At 38.1% G+C, this 16,833-nt stretch overlaps 1 protein-coding gene across 2 annotated transcripts in view; it reads right to left on the bottom strand.

The window, feature by feature from the left end:
* The window catches only part of VCL (vinculin), a 165,414-nt gene that overhangs the window by 94,141 nt on the left and 54,440 nt on the right, over nucleotides 1–16,833 (bottom strand). For both annotated transcript variants that reach the window (XM_066242481.1, XM_066242480.1), the window contains exon 2: nucleotides 13,337–13,407. In XM_066242481.1, the coding sequence (XP_066098578.1) occupies nucleotides 13,337–13,407 (71 nt within the window). The remainder of the gene's footprint in view (nucleotides 1–13,336; nucleotides 13,408–16,833) is intronic.

Below are 16,833 nucleotides of genomic sequence, written 5' to 3'. Positions count from 1 at the left end.
GGGCACATACAAGAATCAACCCATGAATGCATAAATGGGTGGAGCAACTAACTGATGTCTCTGTCTGTCAGTCTCCCCGCACCCCCCACCATGTCCTCTCACTCTAAAAATTAATAAATAAAAATGTCCTGCCACTTACTAGCTGAAAGACTTTGGGTGAGTTAGTTTGTCACACCTGTTCTCTTATTTGCGATCTGTAACATTAATACCTTGAAGTTGATGTTCTCAGAATTACATGCAAAGATGAAAATATATAAACACCTGGCCCAATAATGTGTACTTAATAAATGCGAGTTCCCTTGTCCCCTTGAGTTCCTTTTAATCGCGTGATTCTGATTACTCTGTAGACAATGGAAATTAAAGTATTACATGTTTCAAGTTTTATTTATTTCTTAATCATGAAGGGTATAGTGAGTAAACCAAGGATTAAATTTCTTCTAAGCTGTTCTGCAAGTTAATAAAATGATTCAAAGTTCATTAAGACTCAAAACTTTAAAAATCATTTTTGTTGGAGAAAGTCTGCAAAAAACAGTAGTACCCAAGTATATTTAATGTGGCAAATTCAGAGCTGAACTATTTAAAGATATGAATGATTTCCTCACAGAAACTTGGTTATCTATATTAAAAGAAAAAAGTCTCTTAAGAGAGCCAATGGAAAGGACCAAAAAAAAAGACAAACTCATAAATATCAATCAAGGTAAAAATCATACAAATATATACTGTAACTGTATTTAGTAAAGTTTAAGGGTTAAAACAAGGTAATTTCCTAGAAAACATGATTAATGGCAATCATGTAGATTGCCAAGAGTTCACACACCCTTTCTCATAGTATTTTTAAAACATTATTTTATTCAATAGGCCTAGACATTACAATATAACTCAAAAATAGTCCAAGTGGTGAATCAATCCACGTTTTGATGGCCTCAAGCAGACTGTTAAAAGCAGCACAGGGACAGAAAGTGGCAATACTTCCAGTTCTAAACAAAATCGTCACTCGCCTGCCAATAGACAAAGCATGTTATGTCCTTTGTGAGAGTTCATACCACAAAACTACTTCACAAGTGATGCCTTTTGACACGTTCAGATACTGAACACCCTTAGATAAGATCCAAGAGCTGCGTTCCTTAGCCATTTCTGCTCTACTACAGAAATTAAAATAAAATTCCACTGTATACTGCAATAGTAATTTTTCCAAGGCAAATAATTGGCCATAAACATTTTTTATCTACAAGGAATCAATTTGACACAAATCCACACTGACAGAAAATAAATCTGGCTGGTCTGACATATAGCTTACGCCTTCACTAATACCTATTTCATCCTGTATGATATGGCTATGAATCTCCCTGAGAAACCGCTTTGACCTTGTCACTCTGCTGCCCAGAACTGCGGAGCTTCCCTGTGGCCCATTCCAGATTTCTTTCTGACTTTCAAGAGCCTTCGTCACCTGGCCCAACCTCCCTATTGAAACTTAGGACCTACCACTCCCAACATGATTGTTCCTCTCCTCACAGGCCCCACATCTGGCTCATGCCACTCACTCCACGAGGAGTATCTTCCTTTCTCCCCACAACTGCCCCATCCAAAGCATTTTTCTTTTCCCTGTATCTATCTTCCCAAGTCCCACTTCCTACAGGAAGCCTTTCTACTACTAGTGATGGCACTCCTTCTCTGAATTCCTATTATAAAGTTAGTCTGTATCACAGCTCTTTAATTTGAAGCTTCTTAAAGAATTTTTTAATAATCTCTCATGAAAGCAGTTTTCCACCTTTGTTCCTCCATGACACATAGAGGACTAAAACTCACTGATGACATACCCCCACCAGTGCACCTGGGATAGTGCACCATTTCCAGCCACAACAGCTATAATTCCACTAATTTCTCTCCCACTAAAGAAAGCACAATAAAAGCCAGTGAATATACTTCTCTTCAGTAAAAAAAAATTTTTTTGAAGCTGGAAACAGGGAGAGACAGTCAGACAGACACCCGCATGCGCCCGACTGAGATCCACCCGGCACGCCCACCAGGGGCTACGCTCTGCCCACCAGGGGGCAACGCTCTGCCCCTCCGGGGCGTCGCTTTGCCACGACCAGAGCCACTTTAGCGCCTGGGTCAGAGGCCAAGAAGCCATCCCCAGCGCCCGGGCCATCTTTGCTCCAATGGAGCCTTGGCTGCGGGAGGGGAAGAGAGAGACAGAGAGGAAGGAGGGGGGGGGGGTGGAGAAGCAAATGGGCACTTCTCCTATGTGCCCTGGCCGGGAATCGAACCCGGGTCCCCTGCACGCCAGGCCGATGCTCTACCACAGAGCCAACCAGCCAGGGCCTCTTCAGTAAAATTTTAAAAAATCTAGAAAAGTAAAACACTCACAAGCTTTGGCACTTCATTACTATTAATAAAATAACTTATATGTCTTACCAGCAATCATTCATATTACACTGGTAATAACTGCTATTCTGTGTAGCACTTAGCATGCTAAACACATAGAAAGTAGTCAATAAATATTTAATTAACCAGTTAGTGGGTCATGCCCATTAATCAATCAATTGTACAGATGTTACTGCTGTTGCCTGATGATGATTGACAACAATGATACAAAGGCAAGCACGGAAGACAGTGGCTGAACCTCCTTGTCGACAGGTTTTTGTTTTGTTTTGTTTTGTTTGTGTGACAGAGAGAGGGACCGATAGGGACAGACAGACAGAACAGGAGTGAGATGAGAAGCATCAATTCTTCGTTGTGGCACCTTAGTTATTCATTGATTGCTTTCTCATATGTGGCTTGATGGGGGGAGAGCTACAGAAGAGTGAGGGACCCCTTGCTCAAGCCAGAGACCTTGGGGTCATGTCTATGATCCCACACTCAAGCCAATGACCCCGAGTTCAAGCTGGATGAGCCCTCGCTCAAGCTGGCAATATTGGGATTTCGAACCTGGGTCCTCTGCATCCCAGTCCAATGGTCTAGCCCAGGCATGGCCAACAGGCGGCCCACAGGCTGAATGCGGCCCATGTAATGAGTTTATGCGGCCTGCGATTAAATTTTTAATATTCTCCGCTACTTTATAATCTCAGCTACTCAGAAGTGGAAGCGTCTTTGATTATTGGAAATCAAGATATTTAAGAAGATAGTGATACGTGGAAAAGAATTCCGCATGTCACATCTAGGGTTCCAATAATTGGTCGAATGGATTCGCAATACTTCTTTATTTTTAAAAATAATTCCATTATAAAGATTTACAACTTTTGTACTCGCCTGCACTTGATATGAACTGTTTGACATTTAGCAGCAATTTGAAACCCACATTCTTTTAGGCGGAGTTTGCCAGTGCGCACCCAAGGTCAAACAATTTGTTATTTTTGTGGTCGAGTGTGCTGAATCATGACCCCAAGTGGCATTGTAGTATAGACAATAGCTGCAGTTGATAACTGAAAACGATTCTGGGCTGTTTGTAAAACGAAATAATTGTTTTATTTGCGTTATAACCCCTTCAAGCTCATTCTATTAATTAAATATTGTTTCGATTGATTGCGATAGTTTGGATATTTATATGGTATGTAATTATATTTTTATTAAAATAATATTGAATATTAAAATTTTTTCACTCACATTTATTCATAAACAAATTACATAATAAAATTTTGTTTACTTAAATGAATTGTTTTTGTATTTAACATTTTTTAATTTTAATATTTTGTCTAGCCCGTGAAAAAAATTTTCTTTCTAATCTGGCCCAGGGGCAAAAACTGTTGGCCACGCCTGGTCTATCCACTGTGCCACGCCTGGTCTATCCACTGTGCCACCACCTGGTCAGACTCCATCAACATTCTTTAAAGAAATAGGTGAGTTCTTACAGGGTGAGCTTAACCAATATTTTAGTACTCCTTAAGTCTGAAGATTGAGGCAGTTTCTATGGCAATTGCCATGCAACCCTATACCTATAGTGCAACAGTGTAGCTATTAATGCAATCTTGGATAAAATTAGTAAATTATAAACTCTATCTGCTAGTGTAGTCAGGGACCACATTAATTTTTGCTCCCCCAAGAAAAAGCCTTCCTGTGACAATTCAAATCCTGATCTATACTAAAATGGCTCTCACGTTTACAATAAGTAATTGCTCAAGCAGTAGAAGTCCCTCGTCAACAGTTATAACTCAACTCTATAATCTTTAACTGATAGTAAACCATTCTCCAACATTCCAACATGCCCTTAACTGCCAGTCACACAAACAGACGATGATCTGATTTTGAGAATGCAAAAATCTGAAACGTCAAATTGCTTAGCTATGTATAAATTTATCTATAGACCACAAAACTTCTGTTTCTGCTAGCCCTGACATTCAAACATTTCAGGAGTAGAGACCAATCTAAGGATAAATGTTTAAAACTTATTTTATTCTTTAGTGTTGCCAAATCATACACTATTTAGAAACCCTTGTGAAACTGGATGACAGAGCAAGCTTTAGTCTATCATGCTCTGAAAACTTCCAAACATCAACCAAACAGACCCCAAAAAATGTCCTACTCAACAGTTCCAAGGATGTCATTAATTGCTTCCATCTGTTTTCCCTAGTTGTCCCCCCCCACTCCCGGTCAGGGCATCTACTAAAGTTAATTTCTGCTTCATTTTGCATTCTAAAGAAAAGTATTAACAACCATCATATTTTAAATTACAGAATTTATGTGCCCCAAAATTTGTTTGTCAATCACAACCATATTGTTTCTGTATTCTAGGCTATTTTCAGGTAACATTTCAGAGTATAGCATATTAAGCTAGGTACTTCTAAAACACTGCTAAGTAAATTTTTCAGTTATCATACACAGTATTTTCCCCTAATTCTCCAAGGAGACCAGAGTTCTCCCCATGGTAAGACAAAGGTTAGAGCCTCTAAGTGGTTTCATCCAATAATGTTACTTACCAAAATCAACGGTTTCTTTAAAAGTTGCAAAATAATGACTTTCTAATTTTGTCATTTTTTCATATTTGTTGGTCAAAATTTCTCTCATCAACTAGAACTAATAAGCTACAATTAAATAAGTTCTGTATAGAAATGGTAGGGCATTTACAAAATTATTTTCTTGTGATGAAAACTTTTAAGATCCCTTAACAACTTTCAAATCTAGAAGAATAAAGTATTGTTAACTATAGTCATCATAAGTACCATATATTACATTCCCCAGGACTTAAATATCTTATAACTAGAAGTCTATCTTCTGATTACCTTTTCCCATTTCACCCATCCCCTAACCCCGCACCTCTGGCAACTACCAATCTGTTTTCTGTATCTATAAGTTTGTGTTTTCTTTTTACTTTTTTAAGATTCCACAATAAGGAAGATCATATGGTATGTGTCTTTTTCCGGCTAATTTCATTTAGCATAATGTCCTGAAGGTCCACCCATGTTGTTACAAATGGAAGGATTTTCTTCTTTTTATGGCTGAATAACGCATATATGCATATAAATTTTCTTTATCCATTTATTCATTAATAGACCACTTAGGTTTTGTCTATGTTCTGGCTATGGTAAACAATGCTGCAATGAACATGGAGATGCAGATATATTTTTGAGATAGTGGTTTCATTTCCTTTGGGTAAATACCCAAAAGTAAAATTGCTGAATCATATGGTAGTTCTATTTTTAATTTTCTGAAGAGTCTTTGGAAAGGTAATAAATGCTTAACTCTTTTCTTTACCAATTACCAGAGGATGTCCTAGTTGATGTTCTAGTTACCACCAGGGGTGATCAATAAAGTTTTGTTTTGTTTTAAAGTTACCTACTTTTCTTTTTCTTGTGGGAGAGACAGAGACAGTTGGAGAGAGGGATAGGGACAGACAGACAGGAAAGGAGAGAGATGAGAAACATCAATTCTTCATTGCGGTTCCTTAGTTGTTCATTGATTGCTTTCTCATATGTGCCTTGACGGGGGGTGGGGGGGGGGGTTGCAGCAGAGCAAGTGACCCCTTGCTCGAGCCAGCGACCTTGGGCTCAAGCTGGTGACCTCGGGGTCTCTAACCTGGGTCTTTTTCATCCCAGTCCAACGCTCTATCCACTGCGCCACCACCAGGTCAGGCTAAAGTTACCTACTTTTTAAAAGATGCTTTAACAACTAGGACACACTCCTTAGTTTTTCTAAGCTCCCAAGGAGGCCTAGAGAGCACATCACATATTTCATAGGTATAACTCTGGGAGTGAGCAAAAAAGAGTTTACTGAAGAAATTCATTTACCAATCCAATGATATACATAGACTTGAATGTCAAGGTTGAAAGAACTTTCTGTAGGGTAACCTTCCATTTACCCAGCTGATGTTAAAACCCCCTATACACTGCCTGACCTGTGGTGGTGCAGTGGATAAGGTGTTAACCTGGAATGCTGAGGTCTCTGGTTCAAGACCTTGGGCTTGCCCGGTCAAGGCATATACGACAAGCAACTGCAAGTTAATTTCCCATTCTTCCTTCCCCTGTGCCTTTCTTTCTTTCTCTCTCTCTCTCTCTCTCTCTCTCTCTCAAGTCAATGAATAAAATCTTTTTTTTTAAGATTTTATTTATTCATTTTAGAGAAGAGAGGGAGAGAAGGAGAGAGAGAGAGGGAGAGGGAGAGGAAGAGAGAGAGAGAGAGAGAGAGAGAGAGAGAAATAGGGAGGAGCAGGAAGCATCAACTCTCATATGTGTCTTGAGCAGGCAAGTGCAGGGTTTTGAACCGGTGACTTCAGCATTCCAGGTCAATGCTTTATCCACTGCACCACCACAGGACAGGCCAATGAATAAAATCTTTAAAAACAAAACAAGACAAAAAAAACCTGTACACTATCTCACCATGCTCTTCACCTTCCAGGGGTGAAGGGCAAACAGACAAACTGGAGCTGTGTTTTGAACGCAAAGTAAATGCAACTTTAATTAAAATGTTTACTGACAGCACAAGATTCCTCTTACTATTACTATGCTGATGTAATGGCACATAACAAAGTAAGCTCATAATGCTTAGAGTTGGAAGAAACCTTGAAGGTTAAAGAAAGCAAGTAAAACAAAGACATGCCCACAAAACAGGCTCTACAAAAAACACATGCTATTGGTTTCTTATTTCCTAACACATAAACATTTTGCAAAATTAACAGAAATATAGCTCTGTAGAAGCACCCACTCAAGTAAGTCAGAAATAAGAAGACATCAATATGGGTGAAAATTTGCATCTGTTCAATTAAAACAATGGAACACAAGGAGGATAAAAATAAATAACTCCCATTATTTAAAATTGTAATATATAAATACAGATAGAAAATTGCGCCTGACCTGTGGTGGCGCAGTGTATAAAGCGTCGACCTGGAAATGCTGAGGTTGCCGGTTCGAAACCCTGGGCTTGCCTGGTCAAGGCACATATGAGGGCTGATGCTTCCAGCTCCTCCCCCCTGTCTCTCTCTCCTCTCTCTGTCTCTCTCTGTCTCTCCCTCTCTCTCTCCTCTCTAAAATGAATAAATAAAATAAAATAAAAAATTAAAAGGAAAATTAAAAAGGAAAAAAAATGCTTCCAGATAGAAAATTGCACAAAACATATATATAATATAATGAAGTTATAAAAAAAAAAAACACCACCCAACACTATAAGTCAACACTATACTTCAAAACAACTCAACACTACAAGTCAAGAAACAGAACATTATTACCACTCTAGAAGCCCCTATGTTCTTCTCCCTGTGTATAAATAACCCTCTTCTTTCTTCTCAGAGGTACCATTACCTAACTTTTATGATTACATTGGGGAACAAAATTTTTGTTGCATCCACAAAAACACTTGTTCTTACCCAATTCAAGTGTGCTGATCTCAAATATGACATTACTTTTTCTCTGTAAGCTACAGTTTTTTTGCAATTCAAGATTTTAGGTTTTCATCTTATTGTAAAATTTTTAACATTTAGTTTAACATAATGAAGTAGAATGTCTTCTTGGGCATCATTTTTGTGAAAATATAATAATTTATATAATGCAGTAAATACACTAATACACTCAAAGATATGACTGCATCAGAATTTGTCTACAATTTTGAAATAGAACATATTAATTCTTATTTTAATCATAAAATTTGTGCAAAACTTATTTAAACTCTATTCAGGCAAAAATTTGCGTTTGTAGCTCTTGCATTTGTGTACTTGTTGAGGACAATCTTGTTTGATGTTCCAACAGTATTCTGTTCATCACTAACAGCTCCGAGATTTTCAGGAAACTTATCAAGGTGACTGTTCAGGAAGTGAATCTTAACGCTCATGTTACATCCAATGTCACGGAAAGCCAACAGCATCCTTTGAACCAGAAGTTCATAGTTTTCTTCTTTTTTATTGCCAAGGAAGTTCTTTGTAACTACCACAAAAGACTGCCATGCTGCTTTCTCCTCCTTATTCATCTTCCTGGCATATTCTTTGTCACGTATGAGGGTTCGAATTTGAGGTCCATTGAATATACCTGCTTTTATCTTCTCAAAAGACAAGGCAGGAAAAACAAATAATATGTTGAAAGCATTCACTTTCTCTATTCAAAGCCTGAACAAACTGCTTCATTAAGCCAACTTTGATGTGAAGCGGGGGAATAATGATCCTGTCTCGATTAACTACAGGTTCATTCACAATATTTTGCATCCCTACTTCCAGAGCTTCATGTTTCGGCCACTCCTTCTGTGTCCAGTGTTTCTCCCAAGCTTGGCTGTCCACAAACACAGAAAGCAAGGATACTTCGTGAAACCTCTCTGTTGTCCTAACAGTAAATTTACCATTTTAAGATCCACACAAATGATCCAGTTATGTTCCTCATACTTCAGAAAGTTGAGAACAATTTTTATGTCATTCTTACTAAGTCATTCAATTCGGGTTGGCTAAACTGCTGAGGGGTTAATGACTGCTCAGCATCAGAAGAAGACCCTTCAGATTCTATAACCATTTCCTCATGCATCTTATCAAAATACACTTGATCACCATGTTCACTTTCTTCATCCTTAGAAGAAATAAAACCATTGGAAACTGGAACTGGGAGTATCTCAGAGTGTGGGATAGGTCGTATTGCTAAAGGAATATTAGGATATGTGATCATATGCTGTTTTTTCTTGCCGATGTCCTTTGTATGGATCAGACAGAAATAACAGTCACTGCTGTGGTCCTTAGGTTCACGCCAAACCATGGGAATACCAAAAGGAATTCCTTCGCGTTTTCCTTTTGTCCATTCACAAAGCATTTCCTCATAATTATGACACAATGTGAGCCCAATTCTTGTCTTGATCGCAAAGGGGAACTTGAAAATAGGCAATATATGCACATGTCACAAATGATGAAATACTGCACCTTTGATGTTGAAGTGCGTTAACAGTCATATATATAACAGAAGGTGTCAGGACTATTCTTACATTTAAGCCTACTCAAAGAAGCCATAATTCAATCTTAAAACAAAATAAGAGAGTGTTTTTATCAGATAATAATTTTTTACATTTAAAAACAATTACGTAAAATAGATGTTTGTAAACATTAATTGCCTTGTGGTTATGTTCAATCCAAGAGTCGTTGCCCTTAAACTCCAATTTAAAAACCAATGCATGCCATTAACTGTAACAAAAAGAAATTAAAATTGCATAAAAACTAGAGCATGCACCAAAAAATGAATTTCATATTTGGAATCAGTGATGCAGAAATATATAGAAACAGTTCTAAAACCTCATGCAACAGAAATTGAAAAAAAAATTGTTCCCCAGTTATTATTTCCTTACTCTTCTTTAGCATTTTACAAAAAAAAAAACAAGAGAAAAAAACCCCGACAACCCTAACAAGACAATTTCTACAATACGCCTAAACTTTAAATAAATGGAGCCTACCCACCTACCTATCAATAATTCATTTATATCCTTCAACTATTTTTGAGATTCACTTATTATTTTTTTCTAATTGAGGTGAAATTTATTTAACATAAAAATAATCATTTTAAAGTGAAAATTTCTCATTCTTTTATTACTCATTAATATTTTAATTTATGACTACACCATGATTATTTTTATCCATTCTACTGTACATAGACCAGTGGGGTCATCATGAACAATGTCAATATCAATGTCAGTATCAATATTTTTGTATATGGATCCTAGTGTGCATGGGCGTAAGTTTCTCCAGGAAACACAGTTGGGAGGGGAGTTAATTTCTTCCTTCCCTCCTTCCCTCCTTCCCTCCTTCCCTCCTTCCCTCCTTCCCTCCTTCCCTCCTTCCCTCCTTCCCTCCTTCCCTCCTTCCCTCCTTCCTTCCTTCCTTCCTTCCTTCCTTCCTTCCTTCCTTCCTTCCTTCCTTCCCTTTTGAATTTTCTGAAGTGGGGAGGGTGGCAGACTGACAGACTCCTGCATGCGCCTAACCCGGACCCACCAGGCATGCCCACCAGGGGGCAATGCTCGGCCCATCTGGGGCATTGCTCCACCACAACCGGAGCCATTCCTAGTGCCTGAGGCAGAGGCCATGGAGCCATCCTCAGCACCTGGACCAACTTTGCTCCCATGGAACCTTGGCTGTGGGAATAGAGAGAGACAGAGAGAAAGGAGAGGGGGAAGGATGGAGAAGCAGATGGGCGCCTCTCCTGTGTGCCCTGGCCGAGAATCAAACCCGGGACTTCCACACGCCTGACCAACACTCTACCGCTGAGCAAACAGGCCAGGGCTGGGAGGGGAATTTCTTATCATCTGCTTTATTATGCCAAGCTTCCTTCTCAAAGAGGCTGCACCAATTTATATTCCCTATAGCAGTGTATAAATTCCAATTGCTGCTCATTCTCATCAACAACTGATACCAGGCTTAATTTAGGGGCTTATAATGGAATAATCTGCATTTCTCTAACAAATGATGAGATAGAGTACCTTTTCATATGTTTACAGGCCGTTTGGATTTCCTGTTTTGTGCCTATTCAAATCTTTTGCCCCTTTTTCGTAACTGAATACTTATTCTTATTGACTTGTAGAGGTTCTACTTTTTTTAAAAACTTTTATGTATCAGCCTTTACTTTTACTTAGGACTTGACTGCCATATACAACAAAGCCATTAATCAAAGACAATATAATCAAGAACCTAGAAAGTTTTAACAAATAGAAAGTTAGTGCCTGACCTGTGGTGGCACAGTGGATAAAGCATCAACCTGGAATGCTGAGGTCACTGGTTCAAAGCCCTGGACTTGCCCAGTCAAGGCACATACAAGAAGCAAGTTGATGCTTCTCACTCTCCCCTCCTCTGCCTTTCTCTCTCTCTAAAATCAATAAATAAAATCTTTTTTAAAAATAAAAATAAAGGGTGGGGGGGAGATATATTCGGTGGGACACTTGAATCTATGTAAACACAAATTAAAATTATAAAAATAATAATAATAAAAAAAAGTGAGTATCTCTGTTTTTATGCAGGATAGGCCAAATGTCTAAAAATTATTTGTAGGAAAATTAGATGATATGCAAATATAATAAATTTAAAATGCTACTGAAATATATTAATTCTTTTTTAAGTAATTCCCTTACCTCCAAGCAAATTGTTGAGGTTATAATTCAGATTCATGCATGTTAAGGTCAGAATATTTCTGAACCCTTTCTATTCTGGAAAATAAAACTCAGAAGTCAAGGTTTGTGTGTGTATGTGTATATCTATGAGTTTGTTTGTTTTTTAATTTTCTTTGCTTAATCCCTTCACCTTTTTCATCCAGCCCTCTGACAGCTATCAGTCTGTTCTCTGTATCTCTGAGTCTATTTTGTTTGTTAGTTTATTTTGTTCAATAGATTACACATGTAAGTGAAATCATATATAGTAGTATTTGTCCTCTGACTGACTTATTTCACTTAGCATAATACTTTTTGGGTCCAATCATGCTGTCATAAAAAGTAAGATTTCATTCTTTTCTACTCAGAAGTCATGGTTTTATTAAAAATAATTATGTTATGGCCTGACCTGTGGTGGCGCAGTGGATAAAGCGTCAACCTGGAAATGCTGAGGTTGCCGGTTCGAAACCCTGGGCTTGCCTGGTGAAGGCACATATGGGAGTTGATGCTTCCAGCTCCTCCCCCCCTTCTCTTTCTCTGTCTCTCCTCTCTCTCTCTCCCTCTGTCTCTCCCTCTCCTCTCTAAAATGAATAAATTAAAAAAATAAATAAAAATAAATAAATAAATAATAATTATTATGTTATGCCTGACTGGTAGTGGCGCAGTGGATAGAGCATGGACCTAGAATATGGAGGTCCCAAGTTTGAAACTCCAAGTTCACCAGCTTGAGTGTGAGTCCATCTGGCTTGAGCGCAGGCTCATCAGCTTGAGTGCAAGCTCACTGGCTTGATCATGAGACCATCGACAAGATCTCAAAAGTTCCTGGCTTGAAGCCCAAGGTTGCTGGCTTGAGCAAACGGTCACTGGCTTGGCTTGAGCCCCTCCAATAAAGGCGCATATGAGAAGCAATCAATGAATAGCTAAAGTGACGCAACCACGAGTTGATGCTTCTTCTCTCTCTCCCTTCCTGTCTGTCTCTCTCACAAAAATTACTTAATTAATTAATTATGTTAAAAATGCCTAATACCAATGAATAAAATCAACAATAGAGTTCTCGCCAGTTGGCTCAGTGGACAGAGCATCAGCCCAGAGTATGAATATTCCAGGTTTGATTACTGGTCAGGGCACACAAGAGAAGCAACCATATGCTTCTTCCCCCTTCTCTCTCCCCCTTCTCTCCTTCTTCCCCTTCTACAGCCAGTAGCAAGAGTGTTTTAAGCCTCAGCCAGGAGCTGAGGATAGCTCAGTGGGTCCTAGTGTCAACCTCAAGCACTAAAAATAGGTAGGCTGATTTGAGCTTCGGCCCTAAGACAGGAATTGCCGAGTCAACCCCAGTCCTGAGGTCTGTCTCACTATCTCCTCTCCTCTCACTTTTAAATAAAGAAAGAAAGAATGAATGAATCAACAATAACGTTAAAAGATGAAAAATTTAAATTTCAATTATTAACACAGCCTTACATATTTTTTAAAAATTGCTCCTGAATCAGTCACTTTCTTTCCTAAGAGGATTATTTTGCTTAAGAACAAATGAATTTTTTGAGAAGGAAAGGATGGCAGGGAGAAATACGGAGGGAGAAAAGGAGGGAGAGAGGAACAGAGAGAGAAGTATCAACTTATTGTTCCACTTAGCTGAGCTATTGATTGCTTCTTATATGTGCCCTGACCTGGGCTTGAACTTGCAACCTCAGGACAAGCCGGCATCCTCAGGCTCAAGTCAGCTACCCCAGGATTAAGCCCGCAACCTTGGCACTCTGGGATGACACTCTATCCACTGCGCCACTGGCCAGGGCAACAAAAGAATATTTTATTCACTCACTTAATAAAGGCTGGTGGCATATCTCTCTTCAAAATCTGATCCTCAGTGGTTTGAACAGTCTCTTTTCCAACCTACAGAGAAAAAAGATTCACAATTCAAATATAAATTCTCAGACTTTTAAAACTATCACTTAAATATATTGAAAACATATAAACTATCACTTAAATATATTGAAAACATATACTATATAATAAACCTATCACTGAAGTTTCTAGACTCAAAGAAAATTTTTGGATATTTTGAAATTATCAAGATTCTCCCATGTATGCTCCACAACATACCTGGATAACAATATGAAGAATATACATAATGTATTAACCCTTCTCCAGAGTAATCAACTTGAAGGCATCATTGAACACAGTAAGAAAAAGAAAAATTCATCATTGAGTATATGTGTATGCATGTTTAACTGACAAACTGCTTCATCTCTAAAAAAGCACAGGAAGTACATGAAGCAGGTTGGACAAACTAAAATGTCTATACAGAAAAATACTCACTACAAAACTGGGAAAAAATGTGAAGAAATATGACTCTGAAACTAGAAACCAAACATATGAAAATATACAACCTTACTAGTAATCAACACATTGTTTTCCCTACTAATAGAGCAATTTAAAAAGAAAAAATATATATAATGCTAAATATTGCCATGGAATAGTTTTACACCCTGCTGGTGGCAATATAATTTGGTATATTCTCTTTAGAAAATCATTTGTTAGTGTATGTTAAGAGACATAAAAAATGTCATATCTAGGAGTTCCACTTATAAGAATACACCCTACAAGTAATAATATCAAATGCAGTCATAACAACATACACAAAAGTGTTAACTATCATGTTAGTAATGAATGCTAAAACATTTTTAAAATAACGTATCCAACAATGAGGAACACAAGTAAATTAAGATATATCTTTAGATTGAGTACTATGGGGCTATTAAAACAATGGTTATAAAGACTCAGTACTATGGAAAAATTTATGGCATTATATTTCATTTAAAAGAAAGAATAAAAAATAATAAATACACTATGATTAAGACAAACCGAAAAATCTACATATAAGGCAAGACAGTGAAAGAATATAAAAATAATATGTTAACAGTAATTTCATTAATTCTTGGGAAAATTTCAAGTAAATTTGTATCAATAGATTCTGTTTTCTAATTTTCTGAAATGTGAATATACAATTTTTTAAATCTAAAAACCAATACTGGCCCTGGCCAGTTGGCTCAGTGCATAGAACGTCTGCCCAGAGTATGGATATGCCAGGTTCAATTCCCACTCAGAGTACACAAAAGAAGCGACCATCTGCTTCTGTTCCCCTTCCTGTCCCCCTTCTCTCCCTCATCCCCTCCTGCAGTCAGGTGCTTGATTGGTTCAAGCATAATCCCCAGTGCTGAGGATAACTTGGTTGGTCCCAGCATCAGCCTCAAGCACTAAAAATAGCTCAGGTGATTCGAGCATTGGCCCCAGACAGGGATTGTTGGGTGGATCCTAATTGGGAAGCATGTGGGAATCTGTCTATGTCCCCTACTCTCACTTTTTAAAAAAAATAGTACTAAAATGTTACTCTGAGTCGCTTAGGTACAACTATTTCTTACCTAATAATTTTAGCAATTATCTGTCATTTTATATAAATCCTTTAAATGGTGCCTGGCCAGGAGGTGGCACAGTGGATAGAGCACCGGACTGGGACACAAAGGACCCAGGTTCGAGACCCCGAGGTCACCAGCTTGAGTGTGGGCTCATCTGGTTTGAACAAGGCTCACCAGCTTGAGCCCAAGGTCGCTGGCTCGAGCAAGGGGTCACTTGGTCTGATGGAGCCTCCAGTCAAGGAACATATAAGAAAGCAATCAATGAACAAGTAAGGTGTCGCAATGAAGAATCGACACTTCTCATCTCTCTCCCTTCCTGTCTGTCTGTCCCTATCTGACCCTCTCTCTGACTCTCTATCTCTGTCACAAATAAATAAATAAATCCTTTAACTGGTAATAGCCAAAATTTTTTAAATATTGAAATATTACAAGTCACACTAAACAAAATGCATTTAGGTGCATGTGTATTTATTATACCACAAATATTACACATACTCACCTTCTTCAAAATTATTCCTATGTAAGGCTTAGGTGTCCATTTTTCTTTTACTATAAAGTACTATACTATAAAGTACTATAGAAGTAAATAAGGGAATGGTATAATTCACCAATTCTATCAACACAAAGCTACCTAATAAAGTTATATCATACATATAAATCTCACTTTAATGCAGAAATCTGTGATATTTTCAAAACTCAGGATGGAAAGGATCTCAATCCTATTATTTAACCATTTAACATTTGATTGAGTTTAATGAAAAAAATGAGTAGGAAAAATCCCTAAGTGCACAGTAAAGCAGCTAAAGGGAAGAACACAATAAGCTATTCTCAGGGGATACAAGTCATGCATAAGTTAATGAATACAAGTTTTTCTCTCAAGTTAATAGCTCAGAAAAAGCAGCACACATATAGCACTGTGTAACAGCCAGCGCTTCTGCAGACAGTAGACAGTCTGTATCATAATAAAAGCCTTTTAAATCAGCAGCTGGGTCTGTAGAGTTTTTCAGATCAAAACATGACAGAATATTTCCAGATGTATTGTTCACTATATTTCCCAACTAAAATCGACCATTCACAAAGCTGTGGGCTTTAAATAAAAAAAGAAAGAACGAAAAGGTTGTAGGCCATGATTTCATGAAGTAAAAGTATTCAGCCAGAGTTACTTTTAAGTTAAGCAGGGGTCCCCAAACTTTTTACACAGGGGGCCAGTTTACTGTCCCTCAGACCATTGGAGGGCCGGACTATAAAAAAAAAACTATGAACAAATCCCCATGCACATTGCACATATCTTATTATAAAGTAAAAAAACAAAATGGGAACAAATACAATATTTAAAATAAATAACAAGTAAATTTAAATCAACAAACTGACCAGTATTTCAATGGGAACTATGGTCCTGCTTTTGGCTAATGAGATGGTCAATGTCCAGATCCATATTTGTCACTGCTAGCCATAACAAGTGACGCATAAGTCCCATGTCACCGGAAGTAGTACTGTACGTGAGCGACACCGTACTTTACTCCTCTCACTGACCACCAATGAAAGAGGTGCCCCTTCCGGAAGTGTGGCGGGCCGGATAAATGGTCTCAGGGGGGCCACATGTGGCCCGCGGGCCGTAGTTTGGGGACCCCTGATATTAAGTATAAAGGGCCTAGAAGGGTATACACATTTAGATGTATGGGGAGTTCTTTTATTTTAGACACATACACATATACGCCGAGAGAGACACAAGGGAGTGAGAAAGAATTCCTCGTGTCCTTCCTTAGGAAGTATTCAGTTATTCGATTTTATTAAACATGCACCAGGCACTGCTATAGGTGCTAAAAGCAGGGCATGAAAATAAGATTCCTGCCCCCATGGAACCTACATTCTAGTAGAAGTAGACAGAGAGTGCACAAGTAAA

This window comes from Saccopteryx bilineata, chromosome 9, assembly GCF_036850765.1.
Source record: "Saccopteryx bilineata isolate mSacBil1 chromosome 9, mSacBil1_pri_phased_curated, whole genome shotgun sequence".
NCBI lineage: Eukaryota > Metazoa > Chordata > Mammalia > Chiroptera > Emballonuridae > Saccopteryx > Saccopteryx bilineata.
Note: the sequence above shows the minus strand (reverse complement) of the source record. Positions and strands in the feature narration are given on the sequence as shown.